Here is a 17,153-nt window from a genome sequence, read left to right as displayed (position 1 = left end):
TCAAAGGGAACTTTCCAGGACTCATCCCTTGCAGTTTTCGTTCCTGTTGAGCTCTCAAATGATTTGTTTAAAACCTTGACATTGGTAATCGATTCCTAAATAGTCTGAGAGATTAAAAACATCTGGAGGTTTCATGTTAAAAGATCTTACTAACATTTAGTTCAATTAAAGCTTCAGCTAACTTGCTAAGAGCTATTCTGGGGATTAAGACACGAAGGGTTGAGAACCAGGGCTGGAAAACGTGAACATAGTAGCTCGCTCTCGGAGTACCATCAGCCCAAATATGTATTGAAGCTGCAGGCAGGAGTTTGTTTCCAGAAAGATCTGTATCCTTGGCGGGGGGATTATTAGAGACCTGTGCCGTGGTGCCTGAAGTCCAGGGAGTTCCAGGTGCAGTTTGGACCATAGTTCGTTTTCCTTGTCTTTGTGCCCCCTTGTACAGGAGAAGTACCAGCGTGAGCAGGAGAAGCTGAAGCAGGAGTGGGAGAAGGCCCAGAGAGAAGTGGAGGAGGAGGGGCGCAAATACCACGAGGAGGTGTGCCAGTCTTTCCACGTTTTTATATCGGAACACAGTGCTGCAAGACGGGAGAACGTTGAACCTTGACCCTCTGAAGCATGCTGGGCAGAGACAGGGGCTCTCTTCAGAGCGAGGAGAAATTAGTCAAGTTGTTAAATTCCTGGAACTCTTAAGCTACGATTGCTTGAATTACTTAATTCAATCAACACAATTTGACTTATTTCTTTAAGGTTGACAGTTTATTGGGCTAAATTAGTGAAGGCCATTAGCAGAGCTGAAGATTGACAATACTTAACTTTTACTGTGCCCTGATTCTGTACTGACAGGAAACTACCCAATGGGCTAAGATTGGCCAAGTGGCCTGCTCTCGTTTATAACCTTTTAAATTGTTTTATGTTTGAGGAGTCTAAATGAGGCACTAGAGGGCACTGTTTACTTTAGAGTCTGGGCTCATTGTGAAACATAGCATTGTTAGAGGGCTCACTGTCTCAACAGATGCATTAGGAAAATATGTGAAACAGATTGCCGTCTTCTAAAGGCTTTTAAGGACCCTGATAGAAGACCTATATTTGCCTGTCATAAAATTGAATGTGGTAGGCAGATATTTTAATATCTGCACAGAAGATATTTTCAGTACTCAATTATGTTAATTTTAAAATTGCCCTAAGAATACATTAAGGCAGTTTCCTTGTGAATCCTGCTTCAATGCCTATATTGCAAATACAGAAACAGCAGTTTAGGATTTAATACCCATTTTCTTTTCCTGCTCCACGAGACATGTCTACATGTCTCAGACTGATTATTCTTAGCTCTCTTCAGCTTTTGAAATGTAGGGCAGAGTTAGATATTAGAAATGGCCCTGTACTATACAGTATACTGTGTCTCATAACTGCCAGAGCTGAATTAGGTCTGGTCATATGGATACAATCTGGACTTGTCTATGGATGTGTTTAAGTGAAATTATGGACATAAATAATTTAGTCTCGCCTTCTTTTTTAAGCAGGAGTCTTAAACCTGCATCTGTAATTGAGTCATAACTATATTTTAAAATCATTTCAGTAATTTGATTATTAATTATCCATTTAATATATCAATTTTGATTTGATTTTCTTTTGAGGTTTTTAAAGTTTTTTACTGAGGGTGAAGGTAGATTTTTAAGTTTGGTGGCGATATTTAACTCTTTTCTAAAATGATCTCATACACCTTATAATAATTAATAATAACATTTCCCCATTACCTATATAGCACTTTGAGTGGAGTTCTTTTCCTTCTTTTGTCCAGAAAAGTGCTATAACAGAGTGATGAAGCCAAATCATAGATGGGCATTATTAGGAGGCCAATGATTGGTAAGGGCCAATGGGAAATTAGGCCAGGTCGCCGAGGTAACACCCCTACCCTTTTCGAGAAACGTCCTGGAATTTTTAATGACCACAGAGACTCAGGACCTCGGTTTTACATCTCAACCGAAGGACAGCGCGGTTTTACAGTAGTGTCCCCATCACTATACTGGGGCATTAGGAATCACATGGACCGCAGGGTGAGCGCCCCCTACTGGCGCCACTAACACCTCTTCCAGCAGCAACCTTAGTTTTTCCCCGGAGGTCTCCCATCCAGGAACTGGCCAGGCTCACACCTGCTGAGCTCCAGTGAGCTGCCAGTTGTGAGTTGCAGAGTGATATGGTTGCTTATGAGATGGTTTCAGCAGAAAAAAGCAGACCGTGACTGATGAGAGCTGGAAGTGGGGAAATGCTTGTTTAAGAGACGTACTACTTCACCACTACCACCTCCATGGTGAATCATTGAAGAGGTGGTCACAGACGCACTGGTGTCGAACTAGACATCGATTACCCAGCCCAGTGCTGGTCTTCCCTGAGCAGATTCCTCTCGTCCCACTACAGGAACTAAAGATTCTGGAGGAGACGGTGGCCCCTTTGACCCCCCAGTTGTCCACCCTGTCACCCCCCGACTGTAGCGACCAGCCCCTCCAGCCACTGGACCCCGAAGGGACCGCCGTGAGGTCGCTGGCCAACTGGGAGCGCAAGCAGGAGCTCCTGGAAGTCGGGAAGCCAGCCAGCCCATCGAGGGAAACCATGTGGGAGGTGGGCGGCTGTTTGTTCTCCCAGCGTCGTGCTTGCAAGACAGCAGCTGGTCTGCTAGGATCTCTGTACGCCGGTAGCTGTTCTTTACAGCTGGGCTGTAGATCTCAAGCTTGGCACCCAGAGAAGAACTTTCTCCTCTCCTCATGGGCTCTACAGTTCTGAGCATTTTACAGCTTTTGCTAACTGAAAAAAGTGCATTACCCTTTTGAAAAGAAATGGAACAGGAATCAAAGGAATGCATTGGGTTGCTGATGTTTACTGTAGAAAAGGGTGAGGTTTTGCTTGTAGGTAGTATGATCTTCAAAGATGAAATGAGAAACTCTGAAACTGGCTACTTATGGAAAGACTTGAGTGTTTAAAACATGGTTGGCACACAGCACTTGTCCTTTTTGATCTAGATAGGATCAGCCCATCGTTACATTTTTTACCTCTGAGAAATCAAGCGCCTACACACTGCCCACCTATGGAGATTTTGAATAGCAGCTGTATACATTTTACATTAGTCATTGAGCTCATTAGCATCATTATCGTCATCATTCCTATCCACAAAAACCCTCATTTTGAATACCAGCTCTAATCCAGTGATGTCTGACCACAGATGCTCTCTGTATCGTTGCACTTTGCAGTTGCCGCCATGCTTGTGTCTCTTTTAGCAGAAGGCCAAGGAAGAAGAGACTGAGAAGGGTGAAAAACAAAGGGACAGTGGGCACCAGAATAACGTCGGGAAAGAACAGAAGCCCGAGGCTCCTGCGACAAAGCCAGAAAGGTGTGTGTGCATATCACAATATGAGCTCTGATTCTGCTTACTGGCTTCACTTACTATTGTGATTTTACATTGCAGGGCTAGAGTGGGCAGTCCTGTAGCTCTAGTGTCAGTGGGTTTACTTCAAAGCTGGGAAGATGTATAATTGGAAGGAAAGCAAAAACCATGAAAATCTGACCAGAAGGAGGCAGAGGTGTGCCACCCATGAAACCAACCAAAACCCCATTCTCAACCTGCAAGAAATACACAGGGAAACGCAGCAGGAAGTCTGAATTGGTCGAGAATCCCCATCTGGACATGTTCATTGGCTCCGATAGACAACAGTAGTAAAAAGCAACTAAAGATCCTTTGTCAAGCTTATCTCAGTGTCCAAAATTTAAAAGACCTCTTTAATGTATTAATAATTTGACAGAATTTTGTTTTTACTGTACATGTAATGCGAGACTAATTGCTAATACTTGATTTCAATAAGGAGAGTTGTCCACAATCTGGCTATAAAGGAGTTATTTTGTTATGATCTGGTCTTTTATCATTTGTTATCATCGTGTTGAAATCTGACACATCTGCTCACTCCTTATTTTGGATTTCATTTTTCCTCTCGTTCTTTGCAGGTACACTGTACGTTTGCTTGCCTTGACTTTCGGGGAAGTTTCGGCACAGGAGTGTGATTGTGCTTATATGTTTCTTTTCCTTCTTTTGTCTGTAGTTCACACTCCCAAAGCACCAGCACAGAAACAATCGGCAAGCCGAGTCAGGAAAACAGCCAAAGACTTTATCCAGATTCCAGTCAGTCTGCGGTGTCTGAGCTGCAGTTCACTCAGGGTGAGCCTCTCCATCACTGTGTGGGGAAGATAAGGGAACGGGGTCCTTTTGGGAGGAGGATCTCTGTTCAAAATTTCTAATCACAGAAGGAAATAAACTTCAAAACACCTGTGATGCCTCCCACGTCTACCTTTTCACAATCTCTTAGCTACAAAAGATTAGACGGAGAGACGAGGGTACCTGGGGATTCCTAAAGAGTCTCACAGATTTCCCTGTAACAAATTTACTCACAGACAGCAGGATCTCGTGAAGTCATTCAGATCTTTTTGTATAGCCACAGATCAATTTTCAGCATGTGCATGTGCAGTTTGGCCTTAACACTATCAAAGGCACAGCTTATTGTTTTGTTTTTTTTATTTGTGTTTTTTGTCCCCTTTCTTAATCACTATGTACAGCATTCATCGGTTCGGAAAGGTGTCTTATAACTAAAAGTTATCATCACTGTAGTCCTTCACAATCTGCTTTCTAAACCCATTCAACCCTCTTTTCTCTCTGGGTGAATGGAAATGAGCCAACCCCCTGCTCTGTAAACAGAACAGTTTATTCTGAATTGAAGCTTCAAGACTAACATTTCGTCTTTCCTCCCCAGAAGCTTCATGGAGCAGTAAGCAGACGTTAACCAAACAGCCAGAGGACACGTGGAAGAAGACTGCATCCTTGGACCGGAACTGGAACCAGCAGACAATGACAGGAGGCGTGAAAAGGTTGAGTTTCTTTCAAAGGTTACAGTGTTGCACAGGGTTACAGTTCTCCCGTGACTTACCTGTACACATTTTCCAGAGAAAATATACACGGTGTGCAACTCATTCAAGGAGGGTTGTTTTTTTTTTTTTGCCTCATTAGGAGTCAGGATACTCGCGTATCCAAGAGGATTTAAAACCGTATGTGTATACATAAACTCTCGCTTGAGAGAGTCAATTATAGAAAAGGCAGGGAGTATCTGTTCAAGTGTCATAATTCTTCTATTGCTTTATATACATTTGGCACTACTATATTCTTTATGTATAGCTCTACAGGATAGAGGTGACTATATATTCTATAGCTACATGGTGTTGTAAGGACGTGCTTTTAGTGTTCAGCTTGTCAGTTGTATATTTCACTCGTGTCTGACTCTGTTAAACCTTCACACGCCTGATGGATTGATCAGCATGGTGATTGAAGCAGCTACCAGGTCCATTGCATTCCTGGATCTTGATCACCTGTGTGGTTTACTGCAGGCTTCCATGCTGTGTTTGCATTGACTGCCCTTTAGTTAATCACAGTTTTGTATTTCTTAGGTCTGGATCCTTTGAAAATTTAGGATTAAATCCATCTAAGTCATCCTCATGCTCATCCAGCCCTCAGCCCCAATCACCTAACAGGTACGGAAGAGTCTCATGTGTTGCTGCAGTTCATCTGTGTGTCGTTTTCAAGCCTGGACCTGCACAGTGACTTGCTCTCTGACTGCTGGGATAATAAAACTACTTTTTCTTCGGCTCTGAATGTATCCATTCGACTGGACACTGGATCATAACACTACATCTGCTATGTAAATAGGTGACTGAGAAAGGTCCTTATATTTGGTTTTGGTCAAAGATGGTAAAAAACATGTAAAAGATGACTACTTTTCATTTTATTGGTCTTGCATGTTTGTTTTTTAGAAGCTGATGAGTAGGGCTTGTCAGTTAAGTTGGTTTTTATCCATTAAAAACCAGAAATGCAGTATAAAATGGGTTATTCTGTTGATGTTGACACCATTTTTACCTTGGGTATATCAAAAGGGCAAGAGTATATTACCAATGAAGAATTAAAACAACTACAGGGACTAGTGTGAAAGTTTTAGTATTAGGCTTACTGAACACATGCAAATTGCATATTGGCTTTTTTCATCGCACAGTTTTGATTATTGTGTAGCTTTATATAATATGAAAGAAAAAAAGCACACATTTATTTGTAGCAGTATTCTTATAGTTTATTAAGAAATCACCTACTTTTCAGAAAAACCTAGTGTAGGGCTGGTGTCATGAAAAGAATGGAAGTGTTTCTTATACAGTACATTATGATCAAATGATAGTTTTTTTTAGTAATTTCCCAACATTTTCTGCACTCTTTTACCTGCACCCTGTAAAATTTGACAGTATTCAAGCTCTTAAGGTTCATCATCTTGTTTTCAATAGTGTTTTTGTTATAATTCTTATACAATATTTATACAGAAAATAAAATGCAGCACAGGTACTAACAACCATGGAAAGAAAAGAACAACAAAGGTACACAGAAAATACAAAGTGTATAGATGCCACGGTAAAAACAATACCTGTGCTCTCATTACAATACGTTAAAAGCAAAAACACTGAAAAACATTTGATTTCAAGGTGCCTGTCTGAGCCCTGAAGACACTTACAAATAAGTACCATTTTTTTAAAATCGCTTGCTAAAAACATAATTATGTTCCAGTAGCTCGCTGGGGTTCTTCCTGTAGTTTTCCAACATTAGCATTAGGACCTAGTTGAGCAGTTTTCTAGAAATCGGTTTTGGTTTAGATGCAAACCAAATGTTCATGTCTTCATCCTTATATGCTTAAAAACAATTTGTCGTGCCATGCAAGTTTGCACAACCTCTGCTGATGCAGAAAAACCTGACTGCCTGCCTCTGAAATTAAGACTGATACAAAATAGCACTGCAGCATCAGTCTGAGAAGAAGATGGGGTCAAGTGATCAGCATTTTGTGTGCTCTGAAAGCAATATGGCCTGTACACATCGAGATCTTTGGTGAAATATGTTGCTCTTTCTTTGAAAGTAAGCAAATGAGAATCATAATTCTAGCACTGTAAGTGCATCGTCTGCATTGCTGGTTGAGAGGACAGAGCCTTCAGGCTAGTGTTCCAATGGATCTGAGATGCTCCTGTTTATTGTGCATAGCAGCCTCTCATTTCCATCTGCTCAGTTTGGGCCTCATTAGTTTAAGGTTTGTTTTGTACGCAGTTTTTTTTTCCTTTCTTAATCAGTACTTTTTTTGTTTTCACTATGTTGGTTTTATAATGGGCTTTAATTTCTTTCCGTAATTTACATATTTATGGAGATCGGGGAATTACTGAAGTTAGTTACTCATCCTCTCCCCCCCCTCCCCACCCCCCACTCTAATCTGTTTAATTACATACCGATAGCAAGAAAGCAAATTAATTTTTTGTAGTTATCCTTGGACATTTTCTACCCGAGAGCCCATCTGCATCGTTTCTGCACACGTTTTTTTTTTTGTTGCTTTGTGAAAAACAAAGTGAATATATGTTTTTGAATATCTGCAGGATGTTTTCTGAATTTCCTGGAGTTGTCGTGAAACGTTTTCCACATCTCTTCCCCTATCAGAAACGTCCTTGTGATTCTCATTTCACCTCAACCGAAGTGTTGTAGCTGTAATGTAAACAAGGCCGGGATCTGAAGCCAGCTCTGTTGATGGGCCCTAGAGGAATCATGGGGGAACCATCTTCGCTATGTACAACTGGAGCGTAATCTGAATCTGCTCATTCTTGCCAGGTCTGTCAGCGGGAAGAAGCTGTGCTCCAGCTGTGGACACCCTCTCGGCAAAGGTGCTGCCATGATCATTGAAACCCTCAGCCTCTACTTCCACATCCAGTGTTTCAAGGTCAGTCATCTCTGTGACGGCTAGTCTGACCCCATTCCCAGCCAACCTGAGCCAGGTTGTTCACATAACTGTAGCCTGGGCATCGCCTCACCAAACCCCTTAATACTGCTTTTCTGTAGCTCGACATACAGTCGGCAAACGTCTTCACCCACCTACCAATATCAGGACAGGTCCAGACCGTTTTTATTTAAAACTGTTAAGAGAAGGTTGGGGCACAGATATGTGAAGGAACGTAAATATCGGCAAAACCTCCCAAGAGGATTTAAGAAATGAAAAATACTCATTTATTAAGTATTTAAGTCCAAGTCAAAATTAGTCCTAAGTCCATAAGTCATGGAAATGCCTTGCAAATGTCAGCAGTTACTGCTGTCAGGTTTTGGGATAGGTCTCTACCAGCTTTGTGCAGTGGGGTGATATAATTACTGCCCATTTCTTCCTGACAAAATGCGTCCAGTTCTTACAGGCTCATCGGGAGTTGTTGATGGACTGCAATCTCCAGTCTCCTCATTTATTTTCACTCAGGACTTAGGTTGGGCCACTTGAGAACATGAGCACTCTTTTTGTCAAACCATTCCAGTAGCTTTCAGTTTGTGCTTTGGGTCTCTGGCTGTAAAGTTTCAATTTTTAGTTGCAGATTGCTTGGTGACTCATGCAGGTTGTCCTAGGATTCCCCTGTGCTTTGTTTGGTAATCAGTCAACTCCAGATGCTTTTCATCTCTAGGTCCCTGCTGATTAATAGCTGACATTCATGTTTTTTGTAGCTTTACTGGTTTGTAGTAGTGTGAATTCTAACTATAAAGCCCTATTTGAAGGCGTTCCAACTGCATGCCAAGACGTCAACAAAATGTGAAAACCTTGCAGAGTGGGGATGAATAATTTTCCAAAGCACAGTAAGGTGTTTCAAACTCTGCATTTTATTCTAGAAAATATAACCCTTTAGCTCAGACTGATTTTGGTTTTTCAGGTTTGTTTTATACATCAAATCAAGTTAAGGCTTTGTCAAAAGTCTTGTTGATTTTTTTTTTTACATTGTCACATTGCAGGTCAACCTGAGACAATCAGAAATTGCTAAGCTCTTTTTTTTTTTTTACAGTTGTGGGGTAAATTGTTGGCACCCATGTATCTTACATTAGCTGAACAAAGTTCCGCTGTGTTTTCATCAACTCAGAAGAGTTGAGCAATTCTATCAGGCCTCCTGGAAGCAGCTAACTCTCTTTAGCAACTCCATTCTGATCTCCTCTCCCTTAGTGTGGCATCTGCAAGGGGCAGCTGGGAGACACAACCACAGGAACGGACGTGCGGATCCGTAATGGACTCCTGAACTGCAACGAGTGCTACATCCGATCCCGCAGTGAGTGCACACCTCCCCTTCAGCGTGGTCTGCGCTGTGCAGAGCCCGAACTGGCTTATTATAGCTCTGCCTAGATCTTTGTCCAGAACTATTCCATTCATCTTTGCCATCAAAGTCAATTAGTTAAAGGTCGATAAATTGAAAATAGTTCCAGCTGGACTGGAGTCTTCCAATGAAAGGGGAAGTAAAGGCATAGGTTGGCTCGTTTTCCACTAATCTCCTTTGTCATTGGAGAGTCATATTCTGCTACCAAGAGTAGTGCTTGTTAGCACTATAACCTCACTCTTTTGTTTCCTGGGTTTGCATGTTGCCTGTGCCTGCACTGGTGGTCACCTGTCATCCAAAAATATGCTAGCTAGGTTGATTGGGGTCTCTTATTTTCCCCTATACAATAGGTGTGTGACCACTGCATTAGACTGATATCCCAGCTCAGGGTAGTTCTGTCTTGCCTGCTATATTTCCAGAATAGGCTCTGTGTTGCTGCAGTCCTTACCAGCATTAAGAAGTTTTCTTGTTGAACCATTTAAACTCTTCAGCCACGCCTCACACATACACACTCTCCTTCCTCTGCTGTAAATTTTGTGTGAGGGGGGAGTCGTCATTGCAGAATATGAACCATAAGCCTTCCTATAAAAGATGAGGTATAATTCCTCTCGATGCTGCATACTCACTCTATGTCCTTTATTTCAGCCAGTTACTTTAAAATGATGCTGGGAAGGCGTTTATTCAGCTGCCTGTTGATTGGTGATTTTAATGTCTTCTTTCTTGTTCTGCTTTCAGCAGCTGGGCAGCCAACAACTTTGTGATGCACCTAACAATCCCAAATTGCGATATCGGTTAAAGAATGCTTCATTGGTCGACACCTGCTTGTCCAGACTGTGTCCAGTAACAGGACGCCTTGCGAGGAGTGTCCTCTGTGAAGAACCTCATCGTATCATCTGGACATTCAGTTTCACACGGGGGATAAAAGGCTTCAAAACAGAGCTTCCAGTGAAAAGATGTTTGGTTTTCCCTCTACCCATCCAACGATAAATTAGCTGGCTGTTCATTTTACATTTCTCTTCTGCTGATTCCCCACTGAACAACACTTTTTCACAACAGTTTTTTTTTAAAGAAATGCCCGTTTCTAGAGTCGGCCTTCATGGTTTTTGCTGTATATATGCCGGAACCCACCAATGCAATAACTACGTAACTCCACCAAACATCCGTAAATATATGTGCAGTTTTAAAAGACTGATCATTCTTAATCGTGATAAACTGACTAAAAAATGGAGCAAAAAAAAAAGAAGAAATTGGTTAACAAGTAACGTGACTGGGAGAGCACTTTCACTGGCATTTTAATCCCGATTTGCATATCCTGGAGTGAAGCGATATGATTTACAGAAGCAATCAAGATGTTTTGTGTCCACTGACTGTTCAGCCTAATTACTGCACCTTAACTTAAAGCTCTTGGCATGGGTGTTCTCTTCCATTCTGGAGACCAGGCGGTGTGATCCTCACAACCTGACTCCAGCAAACCTGAAGCATCCTGTTGGATCCATAGGACTGAGACTTAAAACTAATAGTGGCTAAAGTGACTGACATTTCAGTATTTCAGTATATGACTGGAACATACTAACCAGAGCAAGGGTAAGCAAGTAATAAAATTAGGCTTTTTCAGACAGATGAGTGAAGAAAATGTCTTTTGAACCCCTACCCACTGATCAAGAATTTAACAAGAAAAGCAAACAAACTATTTGAGGGAAGGGGGTTTGTGTCGATATAACCATGCAATGCCTTAATTCTCCTCTTTTACTGCAGCCGCAGTCCTGCGTTTTACTTCATGAAATTAAGCAGTTTTGATTTAGCGCGCAACTGTGGTATTTACCATTTACAGAACCTGAGAACGTGAGGAATCATGTGACACTTCCCCCCCCAATATCAGAACCCAGTTAATCTCTTTTTCTGGAATAAATTTGCTTGTGAACCTGGTTTGTTATTAGTAATCTGCCTTAAAAGCGTTTTGCAAAGGCAGCTCACACATGGTTTGGGTTAATATTTAGAACAGACAGTTATTCCTCCACAGTTGTTTTTCTGTGTCAAACCTAGCTGAAAGGCTTGTTTTTGTTTTCTGTGTTCAGACAATAGATTATAACTAAGTTAGCCGTATTTGATCTAAGCCTTAGGGGCTGCGCATGTTAGCTGGTGGCTTCTGCAGAAATAATCCTGTATAGGTTTTTGTATGTTGATCCAAAACTGGTTTATTTTTCTTTTCGGTTAGAAACTCATGCATACTTGATCTTGATGTCATTGCATTGAACCTGTGCCTTAGAAACAAGTGGTTGCACGTTGTCAAATGGTTGAGTCTCTCAGGTGATTCCAAAGATGTCATCCTCTTAGCACCCGAGAACTAAAGGCTTCTCTCTTGAAGCATAAGGGCCTAGAAGGAGTTGTGTTTTCTGGAAGGCTTCAGATGGATTGGGAGGATTTTGCTGAAGGAAAGGTTCACTCTTGTATTTTTGTACGGATAGTTTTTGCTTTCCTTTTACAACTTCAGCGTTTTTCTTCCCAGCACAGAGCCTTCAGAGCCGACCCGCAGTGGGTATTTTCAGACGGAAGTGTTTGTATCTATACGCTTAAAAGGTCTTTTGTACCACTTTGTCACATGGAAAAGATATGTACAATTAAGAGTGCGTCCTATGTTCGCCCTGTAGCCTTTTTTTTTTAAACCGCAAGATGCTTCCTGCTGTTGTCCTTAAGTGGGTGAGTGTGCATATATGTTATTAAATCAGAAGCACAGCTTCACCAGCATAAAACCTCCTAGTCCATAAACTGTTTAGTTCCCCAGACGGAACACAGTTTAGCACTTTGGTGCTCACAGCTGCCAATTTATTCCACCCTCTCCCTGCGCCAGCTCTTTTTGACATGGCTCAGGTGAGGCTGCTTTTCTAAGCTATGCCCGTTCTCCAGAAATATGATATTGGCAGTTGTCTTCGAATTTAGCCCTAAATTGACGCAGCTTGCAGTTACGACACATTCAGTTTATTTAGCTATACACAGTTTGTTTTGACAAATATGCAGTATTCCTAAACTACAGTACCGGTCTGTGTATCGTTATGTTTGCTTAGGTCGAACACAGGTGTGAGTTGAGTGTGTGGGAGGGGCCTGCTGACATACAACACGGTGAAATGTCTTTGGGTGGGGTGTGACCGAGGAAGTGAAAAATGAAACGGAATGATACTTGTGTTTAAGTTCTATATTTATTGTGATATTCCTCTGAGAGAAAAAAAAGAACATTAATAGATTGAAGAAATGTTTAAATGCAGTGGCTTTTATAGCAAATGTATGTTTATAAATAAAATGTTTAAAATTGTTGTGTTTATAATTATTTGAAACCATACCACCCTTTTTTCATTTTTGTTTTCAGCGTGACGTTTATACAAATTTTGGGTTTAAGATCTGCTTTGAAAATGCGCGGAATAAGGTGGGCGTGGGAATATCGCCATTTCCCGTAGCATGTTCATGAACGAAAACAAATGCGTTAGAATTTGGGGTTGGTTAACTCTCTACAGGACTTTTGTTTAGCGGTGATCAAGGTCGAGGCTATTTGTACCTCTGGTCCATCAGCGCATTGAAGCGACACGCCTGCGCCTTTAAAAAACGGGGGTATTTTATATGCAACAAACGCATCCATTTACATGTTCCTAGCAGGCGGTCCAGCTCCGGATGTGCCGTAGAGGAACACCTACAGTAAGTATAGGTGCAGGTACACAGGTTTGCCACCGGTGGTGTATGCGAGGCTACTCTTAATGTCAATTCAGATTGACACAAAACAACAGAAGTAAATATTTTTCTATAGTGCTGGTCAGACTGAAAAACACGGGAAAGGTCCCCGGCGGATGGTTTTGTTCGTACGATAACGCTCTCCCATATACAGTAATTGGACAGCACTGAGTCTGCCTAAATGAAATTGAAAACTATTGAATAGAAATAGTAACAGACCTACAGTAGAGTCAGTATCTGCACTTTCAAAGCACTCTTACGAGAATTATAGCTACAGTATGGCTATTTCCCTTTGAGGTGGAATGCAAACTTTTGTCACGTACTTCTTTAAGTGTACTATGAAGGCTAGAGATTTTTGCTGGGTTCAAAGATGCGTTCTTTAAAAAGAAACTCCTCCCCAATAAAGCGAATAGTTCAGGTCTGACAGGATTTTAGCAAGATATAGGCAGATATTAATAGAATCTGTATCAGCTTTGTAACCGCTGTGTTAGTAGTCATGTAGTAATGATTTAAACTACGATTTGTTTCGGGTTAATCGTGTCGCTCGTTTAAAGTGCTCTGTCCAAGGTTCTGAAATCTATCTGCCTAAAAAACACTCTTCAATTTACAAGACCTCTAAGGTATTGTTCCGATGTCCGGTAGATGTAAAATTGTTTTCAACACTGTATTTAGTAATGTCTCGAGTCTGATTGTGGGTCTACTTTTTTAATACTCAAATGTAAAAATTAATACTGCACAGCGTTGACGCGGTTATGAGCGATAGCCCGAAGAGGGCACCCTAGTGTAAAGCAGTCTTAAAAGGATATTTAGAAATGTCGAACTTAAATAATAGAAAATAAACCATTTTTAGAATGATTTTACATTTGATCATTTGATGCAAATTGCCTATTTCATATGCTTCATTTTATTAAATAAGCTAAACTAGATATGTTTCCAGGGAAAAAAAAGATGAATGGAATTCGCTAACACCTAGGCAATATAATTTTGTATTTAGTATAGGTCTATCTATTGAGTAAAAAAGTGCTTTCAGGCTACATTGGTTTCTATCCCGTGGAGAATTATTACATTTTGCGTTAAGAGAACAGCGAAAGAGACTTAATGATCTTATTGCTTTGTTGATATGGGTAACTGAATGAAACATATCTAATTGAAGGTCATGTCTATAATCTATAAACCTTGGGTTTGGGGCAATATTTAATATATATAATATATAATATGTAATATATAATAATATTTACTTAATGGCAATATTTTCTTCTTGAAAATGCACCTTGGTTTTATAGGTGTGGTTATTAAACCCAATATTAAGCACAATCGTTTTAAAAGTTATGTATTATTTAAAAGGATCATATATAAAACTATAAATACAAAAGCTTTTATATAAAGATTGACGTACAAGAATTGAGGATTAAGAGAGCATGTTATTTCCTTTGAAATAATGCAGTATTTCGCTTTCACGAAAGCATAACTATAGTCGATTATATCATCGATAAATATTCGATTTGGAATAAAGAATTTGTTTTCCTGTCCGTTTCAGCTAACGAATGATGTTTTACTTGACACTTAAAAACAATGGTCTCTACAAGGAAATAATTTTAGGCAAAGTTTGAGCTATTTTTAAATTGTGTACTTCGTTGAAAATTGTCGGTTAAAATTTAAGTTTGTTGTTAATATGAGCTGTCAGATATTTTTTTCAATTGTTTTTTTACATAAATTTGTTTTTACGTCTTCGTGTTCTTGACGACTCAATCACAATGGATTGTACTATGAAAAATTATGATGGGTAGGGTATTGTTTTTCCATGAAAGTTAAGAAATATTAATGAATAGTAATTGTTTTATTTTACATAAAATATTCCAGAACTGGGGAATGACCAAATTGTACAAAGACAAAATTAATTTATTGTAATGAATTGTTTACTTAAGGTACCTTATTTAATTTTAAATATCGAATAGAAGATATGGATAGGGAGATAATGGTGGCTGTATAAAATATTCGACATTTTTGTAAATAAAGGGGCTTTTAATAGCGTCTTTTAGCTGTGAAATTGTGGGGTATTAAATTCTAGTGTGGTTTCTGACTGGCAGAATGGAAACTTTTGGTGTTTAGGTCGATTTCTTTAAATTTCAAATTGTGAAGGAACATATCACGACAAACTGACAGCGACCCTTCACCGCAGGGCTCGACAGAAAATACACTTCGTGTTACTTTGCTGATCATTTTATTATTAACAACCAAGTTAATGGTACACTTCTGGAAAACTATATGCACATGTAGAAATATTTCCTTTTTAAATATAAGCATTCATTATACCTACATATAAATAATTTTCAAATCCTGAACAAAACATGAGATTATGTTCACCAAAAAAAGAACAAAACGCGAGAAGTCGACAGAAAATGAAGAGTAACATGCGAATGATAAAAATAAATACCATGTTTGAGTCCGATTTGCTTCAAAAGAAATGAACCCGTGATGACCTGTAAAATTTCATAAAGACTCTCCATAAACTACGAGGGTAAACATTTTCTAGGATCAACTATAGTAGACAATTTTATACTTATATTAACACTATACAATCGAGTCACACAACACAGCTGTAGAAAGACACACAAAAACGTTTACGTATTCCTGTCAGTAGTGACATTTTTTTTCTTTGTGCCTTTGGGAAAATAAAAATAACAGTAATAAAATAAAAGTTTTCAAAAAACCGTGAAACGGTGGATATTTTACACATGTTCTACCGGACAGATTGTGGCTACGTGTTACGTTACAAAATAAGCAATCCCATTGAAATAAAGGACTTTTGCACTTCCGACGTCAGCTTTTGCGGTTGTCCCGTCTTTTTGATGAAAGTTCTCCAAATGCCATATTACAGGGAGATGTCGACAACCATGAAAAACGCAAATCTAAATGAATAAAAACCATGTTCTATTTTACAGATGTATAAAAAACTATCAAGAAACAATCTGGCACCAGTAAATAGATCACCGTGTCACAGCCAATATTCCTAACAAAATCAACACAAGTGCTGGCGTTAACCTCACCCCGTCCCCCCAAGAAAAAGTCTCTTCTACACGAAGTCTAATGTCAGCCAGGTCACTGGTTCGCTTCACTGTAGTTCATAACCAGTTTCTTTTCTGAACTGAAGCATAGTGTCTGTCGCTGACATTCGTGCCAGCCCGTTAACGGGTCTTCCTGATGCTAAAGTTTCCCTTTTTAAAAAACAAAAGAGGAAGAGCTCCCGGATTTTGGCATATCCCTCTTGCGTGGGTCACTTAGTCGACAGGTACAATGATACGTGGTGTGTAAAACGTTCGCGTAGCTCATTCAGAACATGCTGCTTTTTACTAAAGTAGCTTTGGTTCCGTTCGGTCTTTGAAGAGACGACAGTACGCTGGCGAACGGTCCCCCTAACGAGTCAGGAATGGAGGTGATTGTGCCCGGGGCGGACGCCCAGCCCTGACCGGGAGCTCCCCCGCCCAGGCCAGCTGCTCCGGAAGATTTAACTTGTTCGACTGCCCCGTTGCCCCCGGTATTTCCCTGTCCCCCAGTCGGACTGGGCCCTCCACAGCTAGGGGTGGGATTGGGGTTGGGGCCAGGACCTCCTGTGCTGTCGGGGTCGGTCGCTTTTGGCTCTTTGCTCTCGTCTTCCCTGGAGTCGGATTTCTTGCCCGAGGAACCGTTTTTGGCGGCGGCGGCGGCCGCAGCTGCTGCCCGCTCCTGTTTGCGGAACTTGGCGCGACGGTTCTGGAACCAAACCTGACGGAGCGAGAGAGGGGAGAAGGAGGAAGGAGAGGAGAAGTGAGATTCACATTTACGAATTCACAAGCAACAAGCAATGCCATCGATATCTTCTTCTGACTGAAAAAGGGACCCGTTTGGCGAAAGTGAAAGCAACATGACCGTGCCACCACCTTGATGAATGGTGAATGATCAGATTTAATTGATAAATACCACGCCAAGAATTTTGTTAAATATGATGACAATACCTTACAATAAGCGTTAATGAATTGTTTAATTATTTTGGATTAAACAGTCATAATAAGTAATGTAAGTCCTAATAATAATGAAACCCCATCTCAAACACAAGGCTCTATTTTTTTTTTCCTGGCAATCGTCTGAAAGAAAGGTATTTGAAGATGTCCCATTGAACACTTGCATTTCCATTAATTTTATAATTACGGCCCAAATGAGTGAGGATATTTACAAGAAACAAG

At 40.5% G+C, this 17,153-nt stretch overlaps 2 protein-coding genes across 19 annotated transcripts in view; one reads left to right on the top strand and one right to left on the bottom strand.

Moving 5' to 3' along the window:
• Positions 1 to 12,524, top strand: part of limch1a (LIM and calponin homology domains 1a) — a 149,366-nt gene extending 136,842 nt beyond the window's left edge. For 16 of the 18 annotated variants that reach the window (XM_069191712.1, XM_069191711.1, XM_069191707.1 and 13 more), the window contains 9 exons: positions 443 to 535; positions 2,416 to 2,616; positions 3,270 to 3,382; positions 4,086 to 4,201; positions 4,791 to 4,905; positions 5,479 to 5,562; positions 7,712 to 7,820; positions 9,069 to 9,171; positions 9,952 to 12,524. In XM_069191712.1, coding sequence (XP_069047813.1) covers positions 443 to 535; positions 2,416 to 2,616; positions 3,270 to 3,382; positions 4,086 to 4,201; positions 4,791 to 4,905; positions 5,479 to 5,562; positions 7,712 to 7,820; positions 9,069 to 9,171; positions 9,952 to 9,977 — 960 coding nt within the window. In that variant the 3' untranslated portion in view covers positions 9,978 to 12,524. The remainder of the gene's footprint in view (positions 1 to 442; positions 536 to 2,415; positions 2,617 to 3,269; positions 3,383 to 4,085; positions 4,202 to 4,790; positions 4,906 to 5,478; positions 5,563 to 7,711; positions 7,821 to 9,068; positions 9,172 to 9,951) is intronic. The other 2 variants (XM_069191708.1, XM_069191704.1) reach the window with 2 other exon arrangements.
• A 2,613-nt stretch (positions 12,525 to 15,137) lies between these two features.
• phox2ba (paired like homeobox 2Ba) overlaps positions 15,138 to 17,153 on the bottom strand; it is a 4,044-nt gene continuing 2,028 nt past the window's right edge. Inside the window, exon 3 of the mRNA XM_006629917.3 lies at positions 15,138 to 16,695. Within this exon, the coding sequence (XP_006629980.1) occupies positions 16,264 to 16,695 (432 nt within the window). The 3' untranslated portion in view covers positions 15,138 to 16,263. The remainder of the gene's footprint in view (positions 16,696 to 17,153) is intronic.

This window comes from Lepisosteus oculatus, chromosome 1 (genome assembly GCF_040954835.1).
Source record: "Lepisosteus oculatus isolate fLepOcu1 chromosome 1, fLepOcu1.hap2, whole genome shotgun sequence".
NCBI lineage: Eukaryota > Metazoa > Chordata > Actinopteri > Semionotiformes > Lepisosteidae > Lepisosteus > Lepisosteus oculatus.
Note: the sequence above shows the minus strand (reverse complement) of the source record. Positions and strands in the feature narration are given on the sequence as shown.